At 36.7% G+C, this 21,698-nt stretch overlaps 1 protein-coding gene, 1 long non-coding RNA gene and 1 pseudogene across 2 annotated transcripts; 1 reads left to right on the top strand and 2 right to left on the bottom strand.

Moving 5' to 3' along the window:
• Positions 1–9,109: 9,109 nt before the first annotated feature.
• LOC120179721 lies at positions 9,110–14,993 on the bottom strand (annotated as a pseudogene).
• LOC120179735 lies at positions 12,521–13,982 on the top strand. The gene is made up of 3 exons (XR_005521641.1): positions 12,521–12,841; positions 13,045–13,119; positions 13,204–13,982. It is a non-coding gene; the product is annotated as an uncharacterized LOC120179735 (long non-coding RNA).
• Positions 14,994–16,838: 1,845 nt separating the features above from the next.
• LOC120180745 lies at positions 16,839–18,987 on the bottom strand. The gene is made up of 3 exons (XM_039186035.1): positions 18,694–18,987; positions 18,032–18,359; positions 16,839–17,220 (listed from the first exon to the last, which is right to left on the bottom strand). The coding sequence occupies exons 1-3, from the start codon at positions 18,839–18,841 to the stop codon at positions 17,016–17,018; spliced, it is 681 nt and encodes a 226-aa protein (XP_039041966.1). The 5' UTR covers positions 18,842–18,987; the 3' UTR covers positions 16,839–17,015.
• Between the last annotated feature and the right edge of the window lie 2,711 nt (positions 18,988–21,698).

Below are 21,698 nucleotides of genomic sequence, written 5' to 3' on the forward strand. Positions count from 1 at the left end.
ATAATAACAAAATACTTGAACTTATATTAAGAAAAATACAATAATATACATATATTAATACAAGTTTATCAAAATACTCAGAGCATGCACAATTTAACCCTATATCCCTTTTTATAACAAAATGACCTACTGATTAAGTTGCTTCTGATCTGATAGTTGCAGGAGTAATGTTATCCAGCTGCTTAACCTCGATCGTCTACTTTATCGGATCCTACGTGTGAAACACTCACACGCTAAGTCATCGACTTAGTGAAGTAATATAATAATAATATCAATAAATATAGAGTAATTGCCAAATTGGGATGGGTTGCAATGATAAGATGTATGTAAATAATACAATAACCAGAACCATGTTTCTTACACATATACTTATCAAATTCATATTCATAAGTTCACCTTAGTAAGTTCATTAGCCCATGGTACCATACAGAGAACCTAAGGTATGTGAGTATTGTGAGGTTGTGCACTATGCTGTCACCACAGCTCATATAATCACACCGAAGTGCCACGTAGAATTGCACCAGAGTGCCGCGTAGAATTACACCGTAGTGCCATATAATAATGTCCATAAGGACCACATATCAATCCTTAAGAATCATATACATATACTAGGGATCAAGTATGTGTCTCACCAGACTTCACACATGTTCCAAAGAATACATATATGTCCCGAAGGACCACATATCATTCCTTAAGAATCATATACATATGCCAAGGATCAAGTATATGTCTCACCAGACTTCACACATGTTCCAAAGAATATATATATGTCCCGAAGGACCACATAGACCCTCTACCCTTGGCATGCCAACTATACCTATAGTTCTCATTTATATAACATGGGCTTTCACAATTTATCTTACTTGTATCACATAGACATATTATTTTCATACCTTTATCACATAACTCATATAACTTTTTCTTGCATATTCATGTCCCATAATGCATATGGTATGGATTCATGTCATATATCATAATATGAAATACTATCATGTATCAAAATATTGAATCTAGACTTATCACAAGTCTAGAACTGAATAAAATACATATTCATGCTATGCATATGCACTCACCTAGATTTCTTTGTCTTTCCCTCGATTGATCCTACTTGTTGATGGTTCCGGAACTCGTTTAGGCTCGATATCTACATAGTAATTCATTGATACTTATAAGTATACTAATTAATATATTCTAAACTATCATTTCTTAGGCTAAAAGAAAAGCCATTTTCATCTTTTAATGGAGGTATGCATCGATGCACTACACCATGCATCGATGCATAAATCCTATTCGATGTTTGTATTTAATGGGGATACATCGATGCACTCCTTATGCATCGATGCATAAATCCTATTCGATGTTTTCTTTTTAAATTAATGCATCGATGCACATACAGTGCATCGATGCACCTTAAACAATTTCTGGGATTTATCATCGATGCATCGGTGCACAATGAATGTGCATCGATGCACATTGCCCAGAATTGTCATTTTAGCACGAAAATCTCTTCTTAGTCTACTTAACACTTTATATTTCCCCTCTTTATATATCCTTAACTTGCATAATCTTACTTAAACTAATTATTATCCATCCCATACTTTTGAAACTTAAAAATCCAATTCTCCATGTATAATTTAAGAATCTAACCCAAATTCCAACATGTTCTAATTTGAATTCTAACACCTCATACTTCTTAGTTAGCTTTATGACAAGTCAAATCCCACTTCTAATTATTATCAGGAACTCTAATCCAAGATTTCACTTTTCTACTTCCTTTCTTTGATTCTTCATATTCTCCTCATCTTATGGTTTTAAGATAATCTAAGCTTTCCTTAAGCTTAGTTATCAACTAAGGATCAATAAGAAACCTTAAATTTATCAAGAATTTAATCAACAAGAAAACTCACCTTTAGCTTGGTCTCTCGATGGAGAAGAATAAGTGAAGAAGAAGAGAAATCTGGAAACTTTTGTTCTCTTCATTTGCCTTCCACGTGGATTTAAATATCCTCATCTAATATTTAATTATTTCCCCTATTAAAAGACTCATTTACCCCTTTAGTTCCTCATTCTTTGTTAATTGATCCTACACAAAACATTCCCATTAAATCTTTCAGCTATTCAATTTATCTACTTGGTCACTGAATTTTATAATCACAATTTGATCACTAACCCGGTATGGAGGATGTTACATGAAACTTGACTCTAAAGCTGCAAAAATTATGTATGCTAAAAATGATAAATGAGATGCTCTCAAGTATGTCTAAGATGCATGCAACATGAATTAATGTCATTTATCTCTTGGATAGAGCCTCATTTTTGCCTACTTGTTCCTGCATGTGGAGGAAATGCCTTCAGAAGGTCTGATAATTTGCATTAGGATGTTGAATCCCCAAATATGCCCCAATATCAAAAAATATCCCAATATTTCATGTTGAATCTTCAAAGATGCCCCAAATGTTCCTCATTTCTTGCTTCAGCATTGATTCTGAGTATGAGTTTTGTGTCTAAGAGTCACATGTCATTTACCAAGATCCACTCTAGAGAGACTGTCTTGTTTGAAAAAAATGTTTTTCTTTCTCTTTTATTTTCAAAGTTATGAAAATATCAAAAGTTTTGAAAATATTGCCCCTTTCACGGTTTTACAATTGAGACGAATTATAAAACTAGAGTTCATTGGATATCAAAGAATTAATTATACTGTTAGTCCTTCAATGAATTATAACTATTTGACAAGTGCTAAGATCAAAGCTATTTTTGGGAAATGGTTAAGTAAGGAAATGATAAAAAAAATCTCAGGTTATTATGTTTGGTCAAAGGTTTGGCATTTGATGCTCAAAGGTTTGATGGGGTAGCTTGCATGGTTCTCTACTGGAAGTGTTCTCTGACTCCTAACCTTCGTTGTCACACTCGGATTTTGTGATGCCTTATCAAGGAATTTGTGCGAATTTTTATATTCGAGTCACCTTTTCAGGTTTTCAACTCGAACCCTCCTTTGGTTTCAAGACGTTATTCAGGATTTACGTCTTAAACCCCCCTTTGTTATTTTTCTCTACCATGCATTAATTACACTGTTTTTTGCAAACAAAGATTAATCCTGATGGGCGGGATGAAATCTGAAGATAGTCTCTTCTGTTTAGAAATCCATGTATGATTAGAAGAGACTTTTAAGGTACGTAATGTAGGCCAGGGTTCATGGTTATTAAAGAATATGATAAATAGGTCCAAACAAGTGTTTCAGGGTGTTGAACCAAAGATCAATTCATTATGATGTCTTCAATCTTGTCTTGCTCAAAATGTTTCTCTCTCTTGATGCTCTATGATCTTCGAGTGAAGTGATTCAGGAATGATTGTGCTTGATCAATCTCATAGTTTGAAGCTTGATGTACCATTTGTCTTTAGGGAATCTTTGCATGTGCTTTTTGTCCCTTTTTCTTTTTTATTCTTGTTTCTCTTTTTTTCTTTTTTCCCTTTTTGTTCTGATTGAATCTTCGCACTTGGTATTTGGTTCACCTTTTGGTATCTCATCTGAATCAATGTCTTCGCTCGTGCGAGCAGATTTTCTCCACCTTGCCCCCTAGTGTGGAGGGTGATCCTTGGTTAGGGTTGAATCAGAAGAAAAATACTATAGGCTCATGTTGTGAAGGGATAAAGAAAGAAAGTCGTTCATCATTTCATACATGTAAGTCTTCAATAAAGAGGTATCCCCAGGGGGATATATTTTCAGGATTAATTCTATTCACATGAAAATAATGTAGTTAATGCGTGATATAATTATTTCGAATGAATTGTTTTTTTCTCCTTGCTCCCAATATGTCTCAATGTTCAAGCTCCCGGCGAGATGCCCCAAATTGTGTCTTAGAAGAATGCTCATGTTCAAATGAACAACTCAATGCCTTGGGTTTTAATGGTAAAAAAAGGTTAATTTTGAGTCTAAAAAAGACAGTGGTGTGATCTTATTGACTCAAAGAAAGGTATGGGTGCATCAAGAAGATAAAGGCAATGTTCAAGAATTTCAAAGGGAGGTAATGTCAAAATTTGGTTTTTTTGGTAATGACCATGAGTTATTTTGGGTAAAGAATCAAGGTATTATATTTTGGGGTTTAAGACAGGGTAAGAAAGGTCTAATCTTGCCATATGTCAAAAATCTATAATTCTTGAAGAATTAAAAGAATCCTTAATTCATTTAATATTCGAAGAACTAAAGATTAAAATTTGTTCAATTGCTCCACCTTAGAAAGTAGCATAAATTCAATTGTTTAAAAGATTAAGCAAAAGATCAAAGACGTGTTCAAACAAAACAATCCTCTAAGTGCAAATGGTATATGCCATGCCCCCTTCTTCGACTGTCAATGACCCTAAATCCATCAGGGTTTGGATCTTGCGCTTCAGTGCCTTACAGTTTTTAGGGGAATGTTTGGGGCTTCTTATGTGGTAACAACTTCAACATCGTAGCGCTTAGGAGATGAGTACTCTTTCCTCAGATCTTCCTGGCAGGCTTAGTCCTATAATCAGTTGATCCATCTCCCACTGTACTGATTTCAATTTTTTCTTTTGATGTTACAATCTTGCTTTTTTGTGGTGTCATGTGGTTAAAACCACTTCATCGAATCCTCCATGAAGAAATTTAATGTTTATGACAATGCTTAAAAATGAAACGTAGATACAAAATGCAAAATGCAAAAATGCATGAAATGTTCGAGGCATTGATCCAAAAACATGTCTGTTATTATAAATAATATTTATTGGGACAAAAGTGTTTTATATTTTAAGAGACATAAAAATAATCAAAGGTATATTCGGACTAAATCCTCTAGACCCCGAACAGCTTCTAGTAGGTTGACAAGTCTTCTATCTTCATATGTCACTGGTTGTATGCCTTGTCGGACCACTCCAGCTTCCCTTACCAGGCCGTGTAGATGGCGAGCTGCCTTCTGTACTTGATCCAGGAAGTCTCGGATGACTGTGTCTCTGGCCTTCACCCTTTGTTGTGCTTGCTCTCAACGGAAACACCACTGTAAACCTCCGTCGAAGGGCACTATCTGAAGCTCGCTCGCTCGCTTCTTGAACCCATCTACAATAGCTTCTAACTCAGCTATTGTTTTTCCATCTCTCTCATGTTGTTTCTCCAGATCAGCCATCCAGATTCTCAAGCATTGGTTTTAATACTGACTGTCTGCTAAGCACCTCTGGGAAGTCTTCATCTGTTCCTTCCAAGCTCTCTCATCAGGCCCTTCGAACTTTCTTTTTAGGCTATGAGCTTCGTCTTTCCAGTATTCAGAAGCCACTTTTAACTTGGAGTTATCATTGACTTTATCTTGATACCTATTTCTCAAGTCTTCGAGCTCAAAACGAACTTTTTTCTGTTCTTTTTCAAGTTTGTCTGCTCGATCTTTCTGAGAGTCGGCATCTAGCTTCCACTGATAGCACTCAGCTTCAAGCTCCTTTATCCTCTGCTTCAGCTCGTTATTCACAGCTTCAAACTCTGTCTTGGCTATCTCAAGTTCAGAAAAGATGGGCCTGAGATGTTCTTCCAGGGTTCGGGTGTCCTCACAGTCTGACACCGGAATATTGTCATTTTTTTCTCAATCTTCGCCACTCCACATAGTCCGGAGTAAGCATGTTTCTGGCAGCTACAACATACATCCGGAATACTTTCTTCCATGAACCGACTGCTTCCTTTATCATCTTCTTATAGTTGTCACCGTGATACTCAAACTCTGATCTAGCTAGTCCGCATGTTGCTGGAACAAACTGACGTGCCCCATACTGTCTAAGTGCTAACAATAGAGCATACCCAACTGTACCCCAAAGTCCAAGTAAGGTCAGTGTCAGAGTCCCCACATCGGAAAAGAACGTCATTGAGGAACAATCAGGGGGCTCTCCAAGTAATATCTCGGTCTTGAAGATGAGTGAAGACTTTCATCCACTTCTCTTTTGAAGCGCCTTCATGCCATTTCATGGTGATGAACTCTCTCAAAGGTGAATACGTAGTGCTAAATCGACGGTAGGCAACCCCATTAGTCTTCTAGAAGTGGCTGTGAATCCATACTTGAAGGAGCTGAACACATCCAATGAATCTACCTCCGCCAGCTCTTCGGTAATGGTTGAGAGACCGAAAGGTCTCGGCTAAGATGGTCGGTGTTGGGTTGACTCATTTCGGAAGTTGCTCAAACAGTTCCACCACGGCTGCGTCGATGTATCCCAAAACCTTAGGAAAGATGATCAAGCCATACCAACCTAGTTGAAAAAGGTCTATAGTCTTCCATTCATCAGGGTGGTCCTTCATTAGTTGCCTTATGTGGATCCACTCAATTCCTTGCCCGTTACCTTTGTGTCGGAGTCGTCAGTCACCCACTTTTCATCAACTCCTGTAATCTTAGCCAGTCCGTTCTTAAAAGGCTGACTCTTGATGTGTTTGATGTAGGCTCGCTCCAGTTTAATGCTTTCACAGTGCAATAGTGTAGTATACTCCTCGATGGTAGGTACCATGTCCTCCTGGTTAAAAGTGAAGCAACTGTATCCCGGGTTCCAGAATTGAACCAAGGCTCTGATTAAGGGCTCATCAGTATTAACATGAAGCAAAAGTGCAATGTCACCATACTGCTGACTGAACTTCTGTTTCCGATCATTCTTCCAACTGTCCCAGATGTCTCGAAGTTCTTGCACATTGTTCTATTTTAGGCTGATAGATGCATAGCTAACCAGCTCTGACACATAGCTTCCTTGAAGACTGTCTCCCTTTTCCTTCTGAGTCTTCTCGGACCATAGTCGTACCTCGAGGTTTTTAATCTCTTGTATTACAACACCTTTGTCCATTAATGCAAATTATTTATGGTTAACGAACACGTTTTTTTTGTGGATCAACACCTCTTTTAAATGAAGCAAGTGATGAAAATAAAATAAAATAAAATAAAAGAAAGATGAAAATAGTTAGTGAGGTAAAAAATAATAAAAAACTATCATAAAAATGAAAGTCCTACCCCACATGATATCTACCTCACATGCTTATTATTCTTACCCGGACATGATCTCTATCCCGCAAGTTGATTTTAAACAAGTCCTAACCGCATAAATTTCTAGTTCACATGCTTTGAACAGAAAATAAAGCATGAAATAAAAATAGTATAGGGTTTGAAATGAGATTTTGAGGTGGGCTCTATTTCTCCATAGTCTCCCGGTTTAGGTGCTAAAAAACGGTACCCGAGTTCTCCTTGCTGGTGCCCCCTTGGGCTTGCCAGACCCTTAGTCTTAAACCCATAACAGGTTTGTATTGACTAAGTTAAACTCGAGAGGAAACATTCCCTTATGCCCACACGGAGAATAAATTCACACGAAGGCATAAGGTATATGTATCCCGAAGGCTACTTGCTAGGCCCACACGGTGAATAAATTCACACGAAGGCGTCGCTTTCACTCCCACTTAAAACGGGTTCGGAGCTCGGGTATAGAGCCTGAGATGAAATTTTAAAAATCTGAAATCATTGAAAAAACGTCAGTACAACTATTTATTTGAAAAATAATCAAAGGTAAATAATTGGAATCCAATAAATAAATTTAAATTTAAATTTACTATTTTCGTATAAAAAAAACAACCGAAAATTAATTATGGCCTGACTCACTTACATGTCCCCAGCGGAGTCGCCAAGCTGTCGTAGCCGTCTTTCGGTTGGACCCCGAATTGGGCTTCGACTTAGACTAAATGAATTGGGAGTCGCCACCGACCATTTTAAAACGAATTTAAGTGGGCCGGACACCATCTTACCTGATCTGCGTTGTACCAGAAACGTGTCGGGTTCGGGAGTCGGTTACGGTCAAGGAAGGATTAGCACCCTTGAACCGCCCTTTCGGTACCAATTAATTTGTCGGTTGTCTTTAATTGCGAAAATTTGAAATTTAAAAACTTGATTCGAATCACTTACCTTTGATAAAAAAAAAGGTCGAAAATGTTAGATAAAGATTTTAAAAATGGTAAATAAATATTAAATAAATAAAAATCATAAAAGATGAAAAAACAAAATAAAATAAAAAGAACAAAATATTTAAAATGGAAAATATGATATTTAAACGACTAAATAATAAAACCAGTAACTTAAAGAACTAAATTAACAAAAACATATATTTAAAAAAAATAATTATTAAACAAAATGCAAAATGGTGACTAAAGTAAATATTTGCGGCAAACTAAGGGGGTGCTAAAGCTAATTCACAAAATATGTTTAATATATATACTTCATTATGGCCATCTTAGGTAAACTATAACCTAAACACATAGCTGCCGCCTCTCACTTTGTATCCTCTCTCAAACCCCCTGCCTGGCCAACGATCGGAGCCACAAAGCCACGCTGGCCGCCAAGGCTTCGACTTTCACAACTCCGTAAACGAAATCTTAGACTCCGACGAGGCCTCCTTCAACCGAGGTAAATAACTAAACCCTATCTGTTTCGAATGAAGTACATGCAAAATTGAAAAAAAATGTTGCTGATTTTTGTTTTCGAAAATCAAGAAAATACCTTAAAAAATGCTTTATGTTCCTTCAACGGTTTCGTTTTCTCCTCTCTTTTTCCTGTTCGAATCCCTCCGTATTTCTGGTGTAATTCTGCTCGTATTTTTTGTGTAATTTGTGTGTGGATCTCGTGTAAAGCTCGTAGTATTCACTGTCTTTTGCTCGAGTATTTCGTATGTATGGGTGTAAAAAAAGAGCTTGTATTTTGTACGACAAAATCTCTGTATATTCCTATGAATTTCCCCCTACAAATGGGGTTGATTACATGCACTTATAGTAGACACAACTCCTATTTTTAAGAGTTTTATTCCTAGTGAAATACTAACATTTAGTTCGTTTGTGTTTGTTGGGTTCAGACAGATGCGGTGCTAGGGTTTCCTAGTTCACTTGGGTTGTACTGTTGGGTCTGTTGGGCCACACAACGGGCTGCAGAAGGCCTGCATCATGTAATAAAATATTATCATTACAAATGTGTATATATTTACGTTAAATAAACATATATTATAAAAATGAGAGTGGGACGAAATTATGTGTTCACACACTAAAATGTAAAGTATCGGGAACTATGAGATAAAGGTAAAGAAACATAGGGTTATAAAAGAATGGTTAACCCACCATCTACAATGAAACTTAATTCCTTCCTACTCCCAATGATATTTGCTATATGAATTCCGGACCAGTGCTAGAACTTAGCAACCAGGAAATCAATCTGAGACATGAATTCCATTTTATTAAAGTAAAGAACCAATAAATGGGGGGTTAGTAGTTAAGCTACACAGATACAACCCATTTTGTTTTATCTTTTTCAAGCACGATTACCGAGAGACCTTCATAAACTGATTTCATATCGGGCCTCTCTTGTGCCGGTAGGATGCATTTCAGAGCAACCTGTAGTATGGCATCGAGCGTCCTTTGTGTGTCTTCGACGTTACCCCTTTTCAATATCACAGGATCAAAGCAGTCGCCGGTACGGTTTTTCGATGCTAACAAACTCACCCAGTCCGTTAGATCAATCATACCTGTGCTCCCTGAAACTCTCTCTCCCGAACATTTTCCTGTTAAAAGCTCCATCAATATGACCCCAAAGGCATAAACATCACTTTTTAAGGATGGACATGGTTTACTCGAGCTAGCAAACTCAGGGGAGCGATAGCCGAGAGCACCTGCATTCAGAACTTGTACAGCTGTGGCTGCTGATGTTATATCCGATGGAGACTGTAATCAGTGAGGCGTGCAGTCAAATTTGGAGTTTTCAAAAAAATATTCATCGACTTGAGGTTGCCATGGGGTATTGCTCTCTCGTTTGTAGGTAGTCCAGACATCGAGCCACATCTATAGCGACCCTAAGCCGTTCATCCCAAGATGAAGACGGTGGTTTTCTTGTCTCTGTCTCTGCAGGAGAATTTATGAAATAATTCAAGATTAATGGCTTATGTAATGGTATTCTAGCATACAATTCAATCTAAAGGATCAAATGATCTTAGCTTGAACAAAATCTTCAATCACAAATGATAAAAGAAGTCTATAATCACACACTGAACAAAATCTTACCTTGAAGATAGAATGCCAAACATCGTGCATTTATGTTATTTGATATGATCAACTTCTCGTGCTCATTGGGACCCCAATAATAACCCTGAAGAGGAACTAAATTTGGGTGTTCGATGTGCCCGAGTTTCTTCACTTCCCTTGCGAATTCCCTTTTACCTTTTGCTATCCCTTCCTTCAACCAGAGTCAAGTGCAGCTTTATACAATGTCCCGTGACAATTCCTTCCAATAATTTCAGCTGGAGCACGTGAAAGTTCCTCTGCAGACAATGCTAGAGATCCATCAAAGAGATGCAGATTCCCATCTAGTTTATCAGGGGAACAAACTTCTAGTGGACTCGATCCCTCAAATGGAAATCGGTCTTTTGAAGGAGATACATTTGAAGATGACAGGATAGACAAGGGTGAAGCCAATCCTTCATCGCTTCTCGTGGACTTGAGGTGACCGAGGTATTTAGGGTCATTTAAGACGAATGAACTGTTTCCATGATCATATGAAGAACCCTTTTTGGTTGATGACAAAAGCTCTTGACGGAAACTAAATGAACACGATGATGAATCCTTGCTTCTGGAAGGAGTTGATGTATGAGAATGGAAATACTCTCCTTGAGGTACGGTTTTTCTGCCGTTGTTTCCTTTCATACCCTCGCTTGTAGTCTCCTGCCAGTGGTTCCTATAATAAATCATTACACACACGAGCTGCTACAGCAGAAGCACCAACCAAGCCTACAATCAAGGTAATTCTGGTGACAGGTTTCAGCTGAGATCTGTGAACATTCAAATTCAGGTTGAAAGAACCTTTTGGTGACAGTGGAAAGGAACCAAATTTCAATAAAGAGTTTCCAGGATGGAACGATGAATCAGGAAATTCCCTCAAGTTGTCTGGTACAGTACCGGAGAAATTATTAAAAGACACATTGAATCCTTTCAGTTCACTAGGAAGTTTATCAGGGATGCTGCCCTCGAGTTTGATGTTGGATAGGTTAAGAACCTCCAAGCTATGGAACTTGGCGATTTCTGGGGACAAGCTGCGTGTTAACGAGTTAATAGGCAGATCAAGAGTCACCAGGCTCAAATTTTTGGCAGAACTTACCAAAAGCATGTTCTTTATTTCCTGAAGAGGTATTGAACCAGTAAAGTTATCGCCTGAGAGATTGAGATCAGTCAATTTAGTTGACATAAAGAAGCAATGAAGGAGAGATCCATTAAGGCGGTTGAGGCTAAGATCAACGACCTTAAATTCTGGGTATGTGCCTAAAATTTCAGGGAGAGTACCTTGCAATGTGTTGTTTGATACCTTGAATGTATTCAGCCTTAGAAATTGAGAAGTTTGGTTCGGCAAGGTCCCGGTCATTGAGTTTATACTCAATTCAATAACTTCCACATAATCCCCCCAACCTTGGATTCTAGACAAGTCCCCTGAGAGCTTGTTATTACTGAGGTCTATTACAGCACAATGACCCATCCTATAGGGCAAGGATCCCGAGAGTGTTTGATGATATGTTGAGCTTCGTTAGAGTTGATAAGGTCATACTTCCTACTGGCCCTGACATGGATGTGAATTCATGAAGAAAAAAATCATTAAAAAAAGGGTGAAAATATAACACACTGAACCGAAAGTAATTGGCATATGGAACCTCGAAGAACTGACTTTGAATTACACATCCTTCACTGATAACTTGTTTCCAATTTTGGGAAGCCAGAAAAAGAAAAAGAAAACATATTTTCTACCCCGCTTTAATTGAAGATATGAAGACTACAATACTTTCCAAAAGCTGGAAGAAAAGGGAGCATCTTATATTATCAAAGGAGCAAATGCCTTAGGTAAAGAGGCATAATGGGACGCCCCAAGAATGTGCACATAGCTTAATTAGCAAGGCATGGTAAATTTTATAATATAAAGCAAACCAGGATTGGCACAATACACATTGACAGATACAATTGCTCACTGAAGTTATAGAATAAAGAGAGTAAAATAACATGACACAGGCTGTTAAAAAGGGAACACTTTCAAGTTGATTACTGCTGAGATCGAGTTTGGATAAGATCATGGAGCTTTCTTGCAAAAGAGCTTCCGGAAGTGATCCTGACAACTGGTTGTTCCCCAACCAAAGAATCCTCAAAGAGACTATAAAATTGAAAGAAGGTATGGTTCCCAATAACTGGTTATTACTAGCATCCAAAACTTCTAAACTGTCAAAATATGGCATTCCATCATGAGAAAATATCTAACACCCCAATTTTTACCAAATCTTGAAACCCTAAAATTTGGGAAATTTTAACCTAAACTCCTAATTTGAAATCAGTGGTTACATTGAAAACTTATAGAGTTAGGATCCATTTTCGAAAATAACTATAAAGTTAAATGGCCTACCTTGAAATTATACCAATTTTATTGGATATCAAACTCTCCCCTCCCCCGTTTATAACTCTGCGCAGCTCTTCCCTTTTATTTAAAAAAAACCCTAGCAGCAGCCCATCCCCCTTTAAGAATCCGCCGCTCACTTCCTCGCCGCCATTCACGCCATCCGACCGGTTAGGTAAGCTCGCCGACCGTCTTCTTTAACCCTGTTCTTGTTGCCGTCGACCTGAAGCCTCGTTCGCACGAAATCAGCAGGCTTTGCTCGCGAATCATCCGTCGCCATGGCGTGTCCAGAAGTGGCGAGTGGAAGGCCTAACTGGCCGGAAATTTTCCGGGCAGACCCTCGTCGGCCTTGTTTTAATTCTATCGCCGTTTGGAAGCGAAGGGTCCTTGGTGGCCGGCCGTTTAAGCTCACGGAGAGCGTGGCCGTGAGTTCGCTGGCCCTCTTGTACTACTTTCGGCGCACCCTTGTCGCCTTCAGCCCTTATTTCCATTCTGGCAGATTGCGTTATTCGAACCAAATACCGCTGCTAAATTTCATTTTGAATTGGAGATCGTCGTTTTCGTAGTTAAATTCAATCTGAAATATTTGGGTTAATTAGATATTGATTCGGACGTTGTAATGTTGCAGGAAACTCTGAGCCGAGAATAGAGTTGCCGACTCAGTTACCCACGAACTTCAAATCGAGCCGTTTAGCTCGTGATTGTGAGTATTAACCGACGAGTTTTAGTATGTTATTTTCGTAGCTAAATTTTAGGATAATTTAGTTGATTAAATTATTTGTCGTAGGTATTGATTCGGACCGACCTCCTGTTCGAGTTGACGGTGGGAGACGTAGTTATCGTTAGTTATTTTTGTCGAAGTGTGTCTCTAAGGTGCTAAATCTTGTTTGTGATAATTATTTGATTGTCGGAATTTGAGTGGAAGCATGATTATTTTATGGTAATGTTGAATTGATTATATTTCAAATAGTATGTTGATTGAAAGTTATTTTCGAGTATGATGGTTATGTGACATTGATGTATAGGTTGAAATTTAGAAAAGTATCATATGTGATATGTGTTATTTATCGACTTGGATTATTTGTATATGTAATTATTACATTCGATTTATATCAAAATTCGGATATATGATATTATAGTATGTGTTATTTATATATGCGTTATTCGGATTGGATTGGATATTGGATGTGTGCGCCATTTGCATAATATATTGGGACGAATTTTGATGGGGGAAGTTTGATAGGATGAATTTCACTTCGGATTCAGTGACTTCTGTTTTTGTGGTGGATCTCACTTCGACTGGTGTTAGTAGTTAGAGTGGTTCTAGAGTGGTTCTAGGGAACCTACTTTTTGGATGAAGTGGTGAAGTATGGGTGGGTGTATGAGTATTTGCATATTATTCAAATATATGGTTATCATTATTGATTCGGACTATGATTAATTTTGGTTAATTCGGATTATACTATGACTTATGTTTGTTTGCACTTCAGATGCACACTAAGCTTATTAACTTACATCCTATTAGTTTATCTATTTCAGATACTCGGACATAGGAGATTCGATACTTGGAGAATCATATTTAGTTTCAGATAAATTATTATTTATTTTTTGTTTTACTTTTCGTTTATCAGATATTAATTTATTTTTAGAATTATTTTTATTATTTGTAATTGGACTTGTACATTACAATTAATTTTGGAACTGTTTATGCATGTTTCTAAATGATTATTGTTTCTATAAGATTTTTCACGGACATTTGCTTTAATAAAATCTTGAAGTTTGAATTTGAGGAATATTTCATAACAATAGTATTAATTTTTAAGTTTTAAATTAAGCACGCATTTTGTGGGACACAAGTTTCTTCATGACTCTCTAGATTCGACTTAATATCTTTTAGGTTGGATTTAGGGGTTACAAAAGAGCTCTCCACCCACCAAATTCCAGCTTATATTTAAATACCGAATCGAGGAAATAAAACTGGAGCTTCCAAGTCCCGAGTCCAGTGAACCAGATAACTGGTTGCTGCTCAAGTCCACATGAACTGCACTGCACTGCACTTTCCAATTGGGATAAAAGGTTCATGATATCCCCAGAAAAGCAATTAGATCTAAAATCTAAATATTTCAACCTCTTAAGGTAGCTAAATCCAGGGGAAATGTGCCATCAAAACTATTTGAAGAAAGATTAAGCAGAACCAAATCTTTTAAATAGGCAACGCTTGATGGTATAGCCCCATGAAAGGCATTAAGCGAGAGGTCCAAAAACTCGAGAGACTGAATCAAGCCGATGTTCAAGATAGTTCCCATCAACTGGTTGTTTGAAATGGATAAATTTCTAAGCAACTTAAGACCAACAATGATAGGGAAACTGAAGTTTCCAACCAAACCCAAGTCGTTTAGAGTGATTGAAGTCACATGGCCTTCATTGCAGGTGATGCCAAACCAATTCTTGGGACACCCATCAGATGCCAAGGACTTTCTCTATGCCTTTCTTGAGCTCTAAAAGTGCTTCAAAATCAGACTGTGCTAATGGAGTCACTATTAGGAACAATAAATATACAAAATTGAATCTCTGCATTCCTTAAAAAAAAAGTCTCCAAGCTCCTACCTCCACAAATCTCAGTGAATATATCAGAATGGAACAAGAGCAATAGAGAGCTTCTACAGCAAGTTGCAAATCTGGAATGAGCTTAAAGACTACACATAAATGTAGTTACTTTAAGACTGAAAGAATTCGACTACATTGACAATGGGATACTTACAAAAACCAAAGATGCTTCCTTTTGAAACTAATCTAAGGGACAAATTAATGAACTTCAAAACCCATGACCATTGAGATAAACTGAAACACAGACCAAGTGAAACAAGCTCGAAAGCGCCAGAAATATCAGAGACTCTTACATCACACTAAGGAGCTGAGCCTGAGAGTGAGAATGGAAAATATAATGCTTGGCAACAAGGGAAGAAGAGACAAACCGTGGAGAAAGGGTAGCCAAATGCCTAAAAGTAAGAATCTTGAACCGTGACTTAGGAAGTTGTAAAGGAAGTACACCAAAATGTAGTGAGATTGGAAGTTATATATCAAGTAAAGAGTGGTCGAAGATGCAGGGAAAGACCAGAGACAGGGGAGAAAAGCTATGTAAAGTGGGGAGAGAAGGCAGAGAGAGTGCGATCGAAATGTGTTAGGTGGTCTGGTTTTTAATTTGGTCGTAAATTGCAGACGCATTTAATGAAGAACTCTAAAGAAGTAATAAAGAAGAACACTGATTTGTGCTTCGGGGAGTTGAATAGTTCTTAAAATCAGATAACTAGCTGGTAGAACATAGTAACATAGTAACATGCAATGAATTGATGAACTAATAGCTGGTAGAGTTGGTGGTGCCTTGTTGTTTGATTTTGACCTTAGAAAGTTTTTTATGCAGGTGGAAATATTTTACTACTAGCTTAGCTTTCACCTAAGAATCTTCCATTTAATTTTGATCCACCATTAGTGATCCATATATTTATTACTTTTTTCTGATTTTATCCATTAATTTATCAAAAACCCATTCAAGTTTATCAGTAACCGAACCACTTTAAAGAAACTTAAGGCCCAAATAATGAACGGATATGACCTAGCAGTGTTTTTTTTTTCCTTAATAGGGTAAATAGTTTTATTAATTAGCCCAATAACATATATAGAAGTTTATTTTGAGATTAACGGTTTTTTTATAGTATTCAAGAAATTTATTATGTTAAGGTGACGAGATTACTTAAATAATATTTTTTATTTAAATTTGTCACCTCAAAGTGACGAATTCAAATAAAATAAATTTTTTTATTAAATTTATCACATCGAGATAAAAAGTTTGAATAAAAAATATTTTTGAATGGAACTAGTCACTTTAAGGTGACGAGTTATTTATCACTGTAACAAATGTCATAGATCCCTATATATTAGACTAAATAATTATCCCGCATGCGACTAAAATTGCCACCTAACACAGCTATAGAAGAGTTAATATAAAACCAATTATTTTATTTTTTAAGTGGTAAAAGTCCAATCTGGGCAAAAACAAGTATAAAATGGCAAAAAAAGCTAGGAAACACAAAATATGCCATGTTATAAGACAAAACAAGCTTCACACTTTCTTAGTTACTCTGGATACCTATCTGCTGCAGTTCAAGACAAAAGTGATGAGCAGAAGAAACCGTTCCCCTTCCTTTGTTGCTTAGATGTATATGATTTATACAATAGCTTAGAGATAACGTAGATAAACTGAGAACTAGTGGCCGACCTCAGGGATCAAATCCCTTCCCCGGCTTGACAAAAAACAGTGAAGGTAAAAAAAAGAATGAAGACAATTCATTGTATCTGCAGATCATTCAAGTCATATAAGCATTTTAATGGCTTTTTATAAGATTAATCTGTGTAAGTGATCAATTAAGAACAAAACAACATCGACCATTGCCAGCAAAGTGACCATACTATAAACACAGACCAGACTGGCTAGCAAGAAGAGAACAATCTAGTAATCCACTTAAGGCACAATGATGGTTTAAATTGGATGATGCCATCCTCTAACAAAAAACATAAGCTTGTTGCAGGATGTTGCAGTCCTCAAAGACCAATAATTTTCCTGTGCACGTGATGCCCATGCAAGCCTTCGTCTCCATCATGATCGTGAAAAATGAGTGTTAAGATCCCTACCAAGCATAGAACTGAACCCACGAGAACTTTGTCATATCGCTCCACCCAATGGAACTTGAGCTGGCTAGCACCATAGAAGGATAAAGCCACCAGGGAAGTCATCACTGCTATGGTGCTGCAAGGGCAACGTCAACATAAGAAAGCCTTGTGAGTAAAGCCTGGCTTATAGGCTTATAGCAAATCATGTCATCTATACATCATCTTGTCTGATTAACCAGAACCTCAGTATACCCATAGATTATTGACATTCAATATATCTCGGGTGAAACACAGACAAGGGCTAGTGAATTCTTACATGCATGTAGAACACTATTTTTTATTTGACCTAACTTAGATCAGCTCCTCATAATATTAAAATCTTACGCAAAGAACGCTATAGTTACCAATTAATGTTAAGAATTTCAATGTAGATTATATGGTTGAAGCTAGAGTCGGTTGTAGAAAATTGTTGCAGAAAGAGTTAAGTATAATGTGAACATCTCAGGTCCAAGAAAATGGTAGATGCTACTGAAAAATACAAAAATCATTCAAACTGTTTTCAAGAAACAAAGTAACTGGTTTTAGATATCTTCCACAAATTCTTTAAATAGCACAGATCAGCCTCTAACCCCGTGCAGTTATGTATTCTAAGTTCCTGCCAAACATACATATCAATAGGATCAAAACTATCTTCATTTGCTAATGTACCTGAAAAAAATTATAATTAATATGCATGATGAAGATATACATCAAAACTAATTGGACGGTACTAACACCAGTTTATGGATAACTGACAATGCTATATACCCATTGGAAACACACGAAAACAAACTCTCTTTATATTACCACCATTACCAAATGCCAACTAAATCTATATACAAAAATCAAATTGAATAAACAAATCAAAAAATAAAAATAAAAAAATCAGAATCCTTGATCATGTATACCTGAATAGCAGCACTATGATGGCAAGTATCATCATCGCAGACGAATTTCCGACAGCTAGAAACACAGGGAGAGTGGTTGCACAAGGAGACAATGCCGGGACAAGGACAAGGCCAGCTACGGCCATTTTCTCCATGGGTTGGTTATGGGAATGACTATGTCCACCCTTACCAGACAAAAACAACAATATATAGCTACCACCAAGAACTATGAGCAAAAGTGAAGCAAGTTTATGCACTGTTTCTTCGCCAGCAATTGTGTTCGCCATAGTTATGGCTGCTATACCTAGAATCGAAGTGGATATTACATGTAGAACTGCTCCAAATGCGGCTGCGCATATACAATAATACAAAGATAAAGAACAATCAAAGCAATGCCAAGAGTTTAAACGTCCAACAATATTTGGTTCCCTTATATCTAACTATCTGCAACAAAATATCTTAGTTTTGCTAAAATTAAAGAAACCCATAAAGCAAATCCACTGCAAATCAACATATTAGAATCAATTGTGATACTTAAACATGGTAATTTATGGTCACAAGAACTAAAGAAACGACAAATTTCCCAACTGTAAATAAAGTGTGTGGGTGTGTTTTAAATCTGGGTATAAGTATATGCAAATTAGAGATCTAAAAGCAAATACAGTGAGATGAAGGGAACTTACTGACGAAAAGGGTACGAGAAAGGGTCCATTTTTGCGCACGGCCGACGATGGAGAATGGAAGCCAATGGGTAGGAATGAAGGAATGAAGGAGAGACACAGTCGCTATGCCGCCTATGGTTGACAGATCTTCAGCGCTGAAACTCTCCATGAATGATTTTGAATCAGCTTGAACGGATACGAATTTGGGATTCCCTGGTAGTTAATTTGATTCAGAAAAATACTTTTATATATTACCTTGGTAATTGTATTATTTTTTAGGTAGAGCAATGGTGGAGAGATAAATGAGTTATTTCGGTGCAGCTGAAGTTTCTGAAGAAGAGATCTGGAAATGAAATTAAGTTAGGTAATATGATATCAGAAAAACGATGGGATTTCGTACCAATTTCTTTAAATTTTCCATTAAAATTAATCCATTTCTTATTTTAGGCTTAAATATAAAATAAGTGCTTAAATTATACTACTTTTTATAATAGATTTTTAAAGTTACAAATGTTATCATTTTAAATGGTCGAACCGTTAATGGTATTAATTTTTTCTATTAAATAACATGTGTAACAACAACAACAACAACAAAACCCTATTCCTATATGCAATGAGGTAAGGGGGAAGTAGGGTAGTAGGCTGGCCCCAACGTCAGGTTGAGAGCAACTTCCGTGGAAGACCTCCGGCAGTTAGAAAATAAAAAATAAAGACAAAATGCAATGCATGTATAAATAAATAAATAAATACATAGTTGAACAACCTTCATATGCAGTCTTCATATGTACGTCTGTAATGGGAAGTAAACCCTGCAAATAAATCCCTACGTAAAAATCTCTGCATATAGACAACAACGTAAGACCCGACTAAATTTAAAAAGAGGAAACCTGAAAGAGAAGGATACACAGTAGTCAACAATAGCAATGTACGAGAAGGAATAAAGTCAAATGGGTTAAAACCTAAACTAAGGCAACACTACTCTGCTACCCTAGTTCTAAGCCTTCATAAATTACAATGACAGAAACGTATAAAAAGTAGAAGTCATGGGAATTACTACAAAGGCATTAAAAAGAAGACATAGATGTTACACCCTATGGTTGTGACCCACACTACTCGGTTACCCTGGTCTTAAGTCTCCATACTTTCCTATCAGAGGTCATGTCTTCGGTAAGGGCTAAATCCTTCAAATCAGATCTCAAACAGTCTTCCCATTTTCGCCTTGGTCGTCCTCTCCTTTTGGCACTGTCGAATGTAATCGACTCTACCCTCCTGACCGCATCTGACGGTTGTCGCCTAAGGACATGCCCAAACCACCGTAGTCTTCCCTCCCTCAATTTTTCGGATACATGCACCACCCCTAAGGACATCCTAATAATAGAGTTTGGTGTCATCTCCCACAGAGTTCTACAACATGCCCATCGAAGCATTCTCATTTCTGCGGCCTCCATCCTCCTTACGTGATCCTTCTTGATTGCCCAACATTCTGATCCATACAACAACGCTGGTTGTTGAGTTAATCGATTGACGGAATCGGCGAAGAGGGGGGTGAATTGGCAATTAAAATTTTGGTGGAAGCTTTTGCAGAAAATTGAAAGAAATTGCACAGCGATTTAGAGTGGTTCGACTTTCTCAACCAAAGTCTACGTCCACTACCTTAGCTATCCACACTAAGGATTTTCCACAAATTCACTAATTTTTCTTTCTTTTGAGGACAAAGAGTAACCTTACAAACCTCAAGAATTATACCCCAAATTCTTGAGAACACTCTCTCCCAAAGAGAACAATACAAATTTGCAAACTTACAAGGAAATCCTCACAAGGTAGATTGTTTGCACAATTCTAGAACAAAGAAAAGAACACTCAAGAATGAATACAATTGAGCACAATAAGTGTTCTTGAAAGCAAAATGAATATTGAATGAAAAATAGGCTTGAAATGCTCAAACTTGAGGTTTGATGCTTTCTCTTTGATTCTCTCTTGATTCTAGTTGCTTGATGTTTCTTGTTGTTGATCAATGGCTTCTAAGATTGCTTAAATACACCTTGAATCACTTCTGAACGTTGGGGATGATTAGTGGAGTCAATATAGCCGTTTAAGTGTGAAAACAATTAATTAAAACAATTGGGAATGTCAGTGCATCGATGCATACCCATGGTGCATCAGTGTAAAGTTTAAATATTTTGACCGTTGGACCCTTAGTGCATTCGATGTTTCAAAATAGCCAGAGTGCATCGATGCATGGCTGGTGCATCGATGCATCAAATGCATTCAATGTTTTCATAAAATCCTCAGTGCATCGGTGCATGGTATGTGCATCGATGCATGAAATGCATTCGATGTTCAATTTAATTCATGGTGCATCGATGCATGGATTGGTGCATCGGTGCATCACTCTGAAAAATTGATTTTAGGCTTGATTTTGGTTCAAAATACTTTGTGAAAATTGTTTCAAAAATATATTAAGTATAAAACACAGTTTTACACATTTAGTAAGGTTTGAAATTGATCTTAAAAGACTTGGAGTAATAATTTGATATTCAATTAATTAAATCGAATATACTTAGAAAATCATTTGTAAAATCTTAAAATTCATTTAAATTTAATTTGTTATATCGAAACACAAAATGTTTTCAACAATCTCCCCCTTTTTTATATAACAAAACATTTGTGTTATTTTAAGATTTTCTAAAAATTTGAAAAATTTGAAAAATTACTCCCCCTTACAAAAACACTTCTCCCCTTTAAAAACATTTCAACACTTAACATCTCCCTCCCTTTTTGTTAAATTAAAAAGCTTCAAAATGTTTTAAACAAGTTAGTGAAAAACATAGCCAATTGATTAAATAACTATATATATATATATATATATATATATATATATATATATATATATAGTTTAAGCTGCTAAGATCACAATCAAAAGAGAGTTAACCATTAGTTTCATAATCAATATTCATAATAAAAATGTGAAATGATAAATTGATCATATTTCAACTAAAAAAATAAATGATGCATATGTTGTAACA

Source organism: Hibiscus syriacus, unplaced genomic scaffold, assembly GCF_006381635.1.
Source record: "Hibiscus syriacus cultivar Baekdansim isolate YM2019G1 unplaced genomic scaffold, ASM638163v2 tig00003715_pilon, whole genome shotgun sequence".
Taxonomy (NCBI): domain Eukaryota; kingdom Viridiplantae; phylum Streptophyta; class Magnoliopsida; order Malvales; family Malvaceae; genus Hibiscus; species Hibiscus syriacus.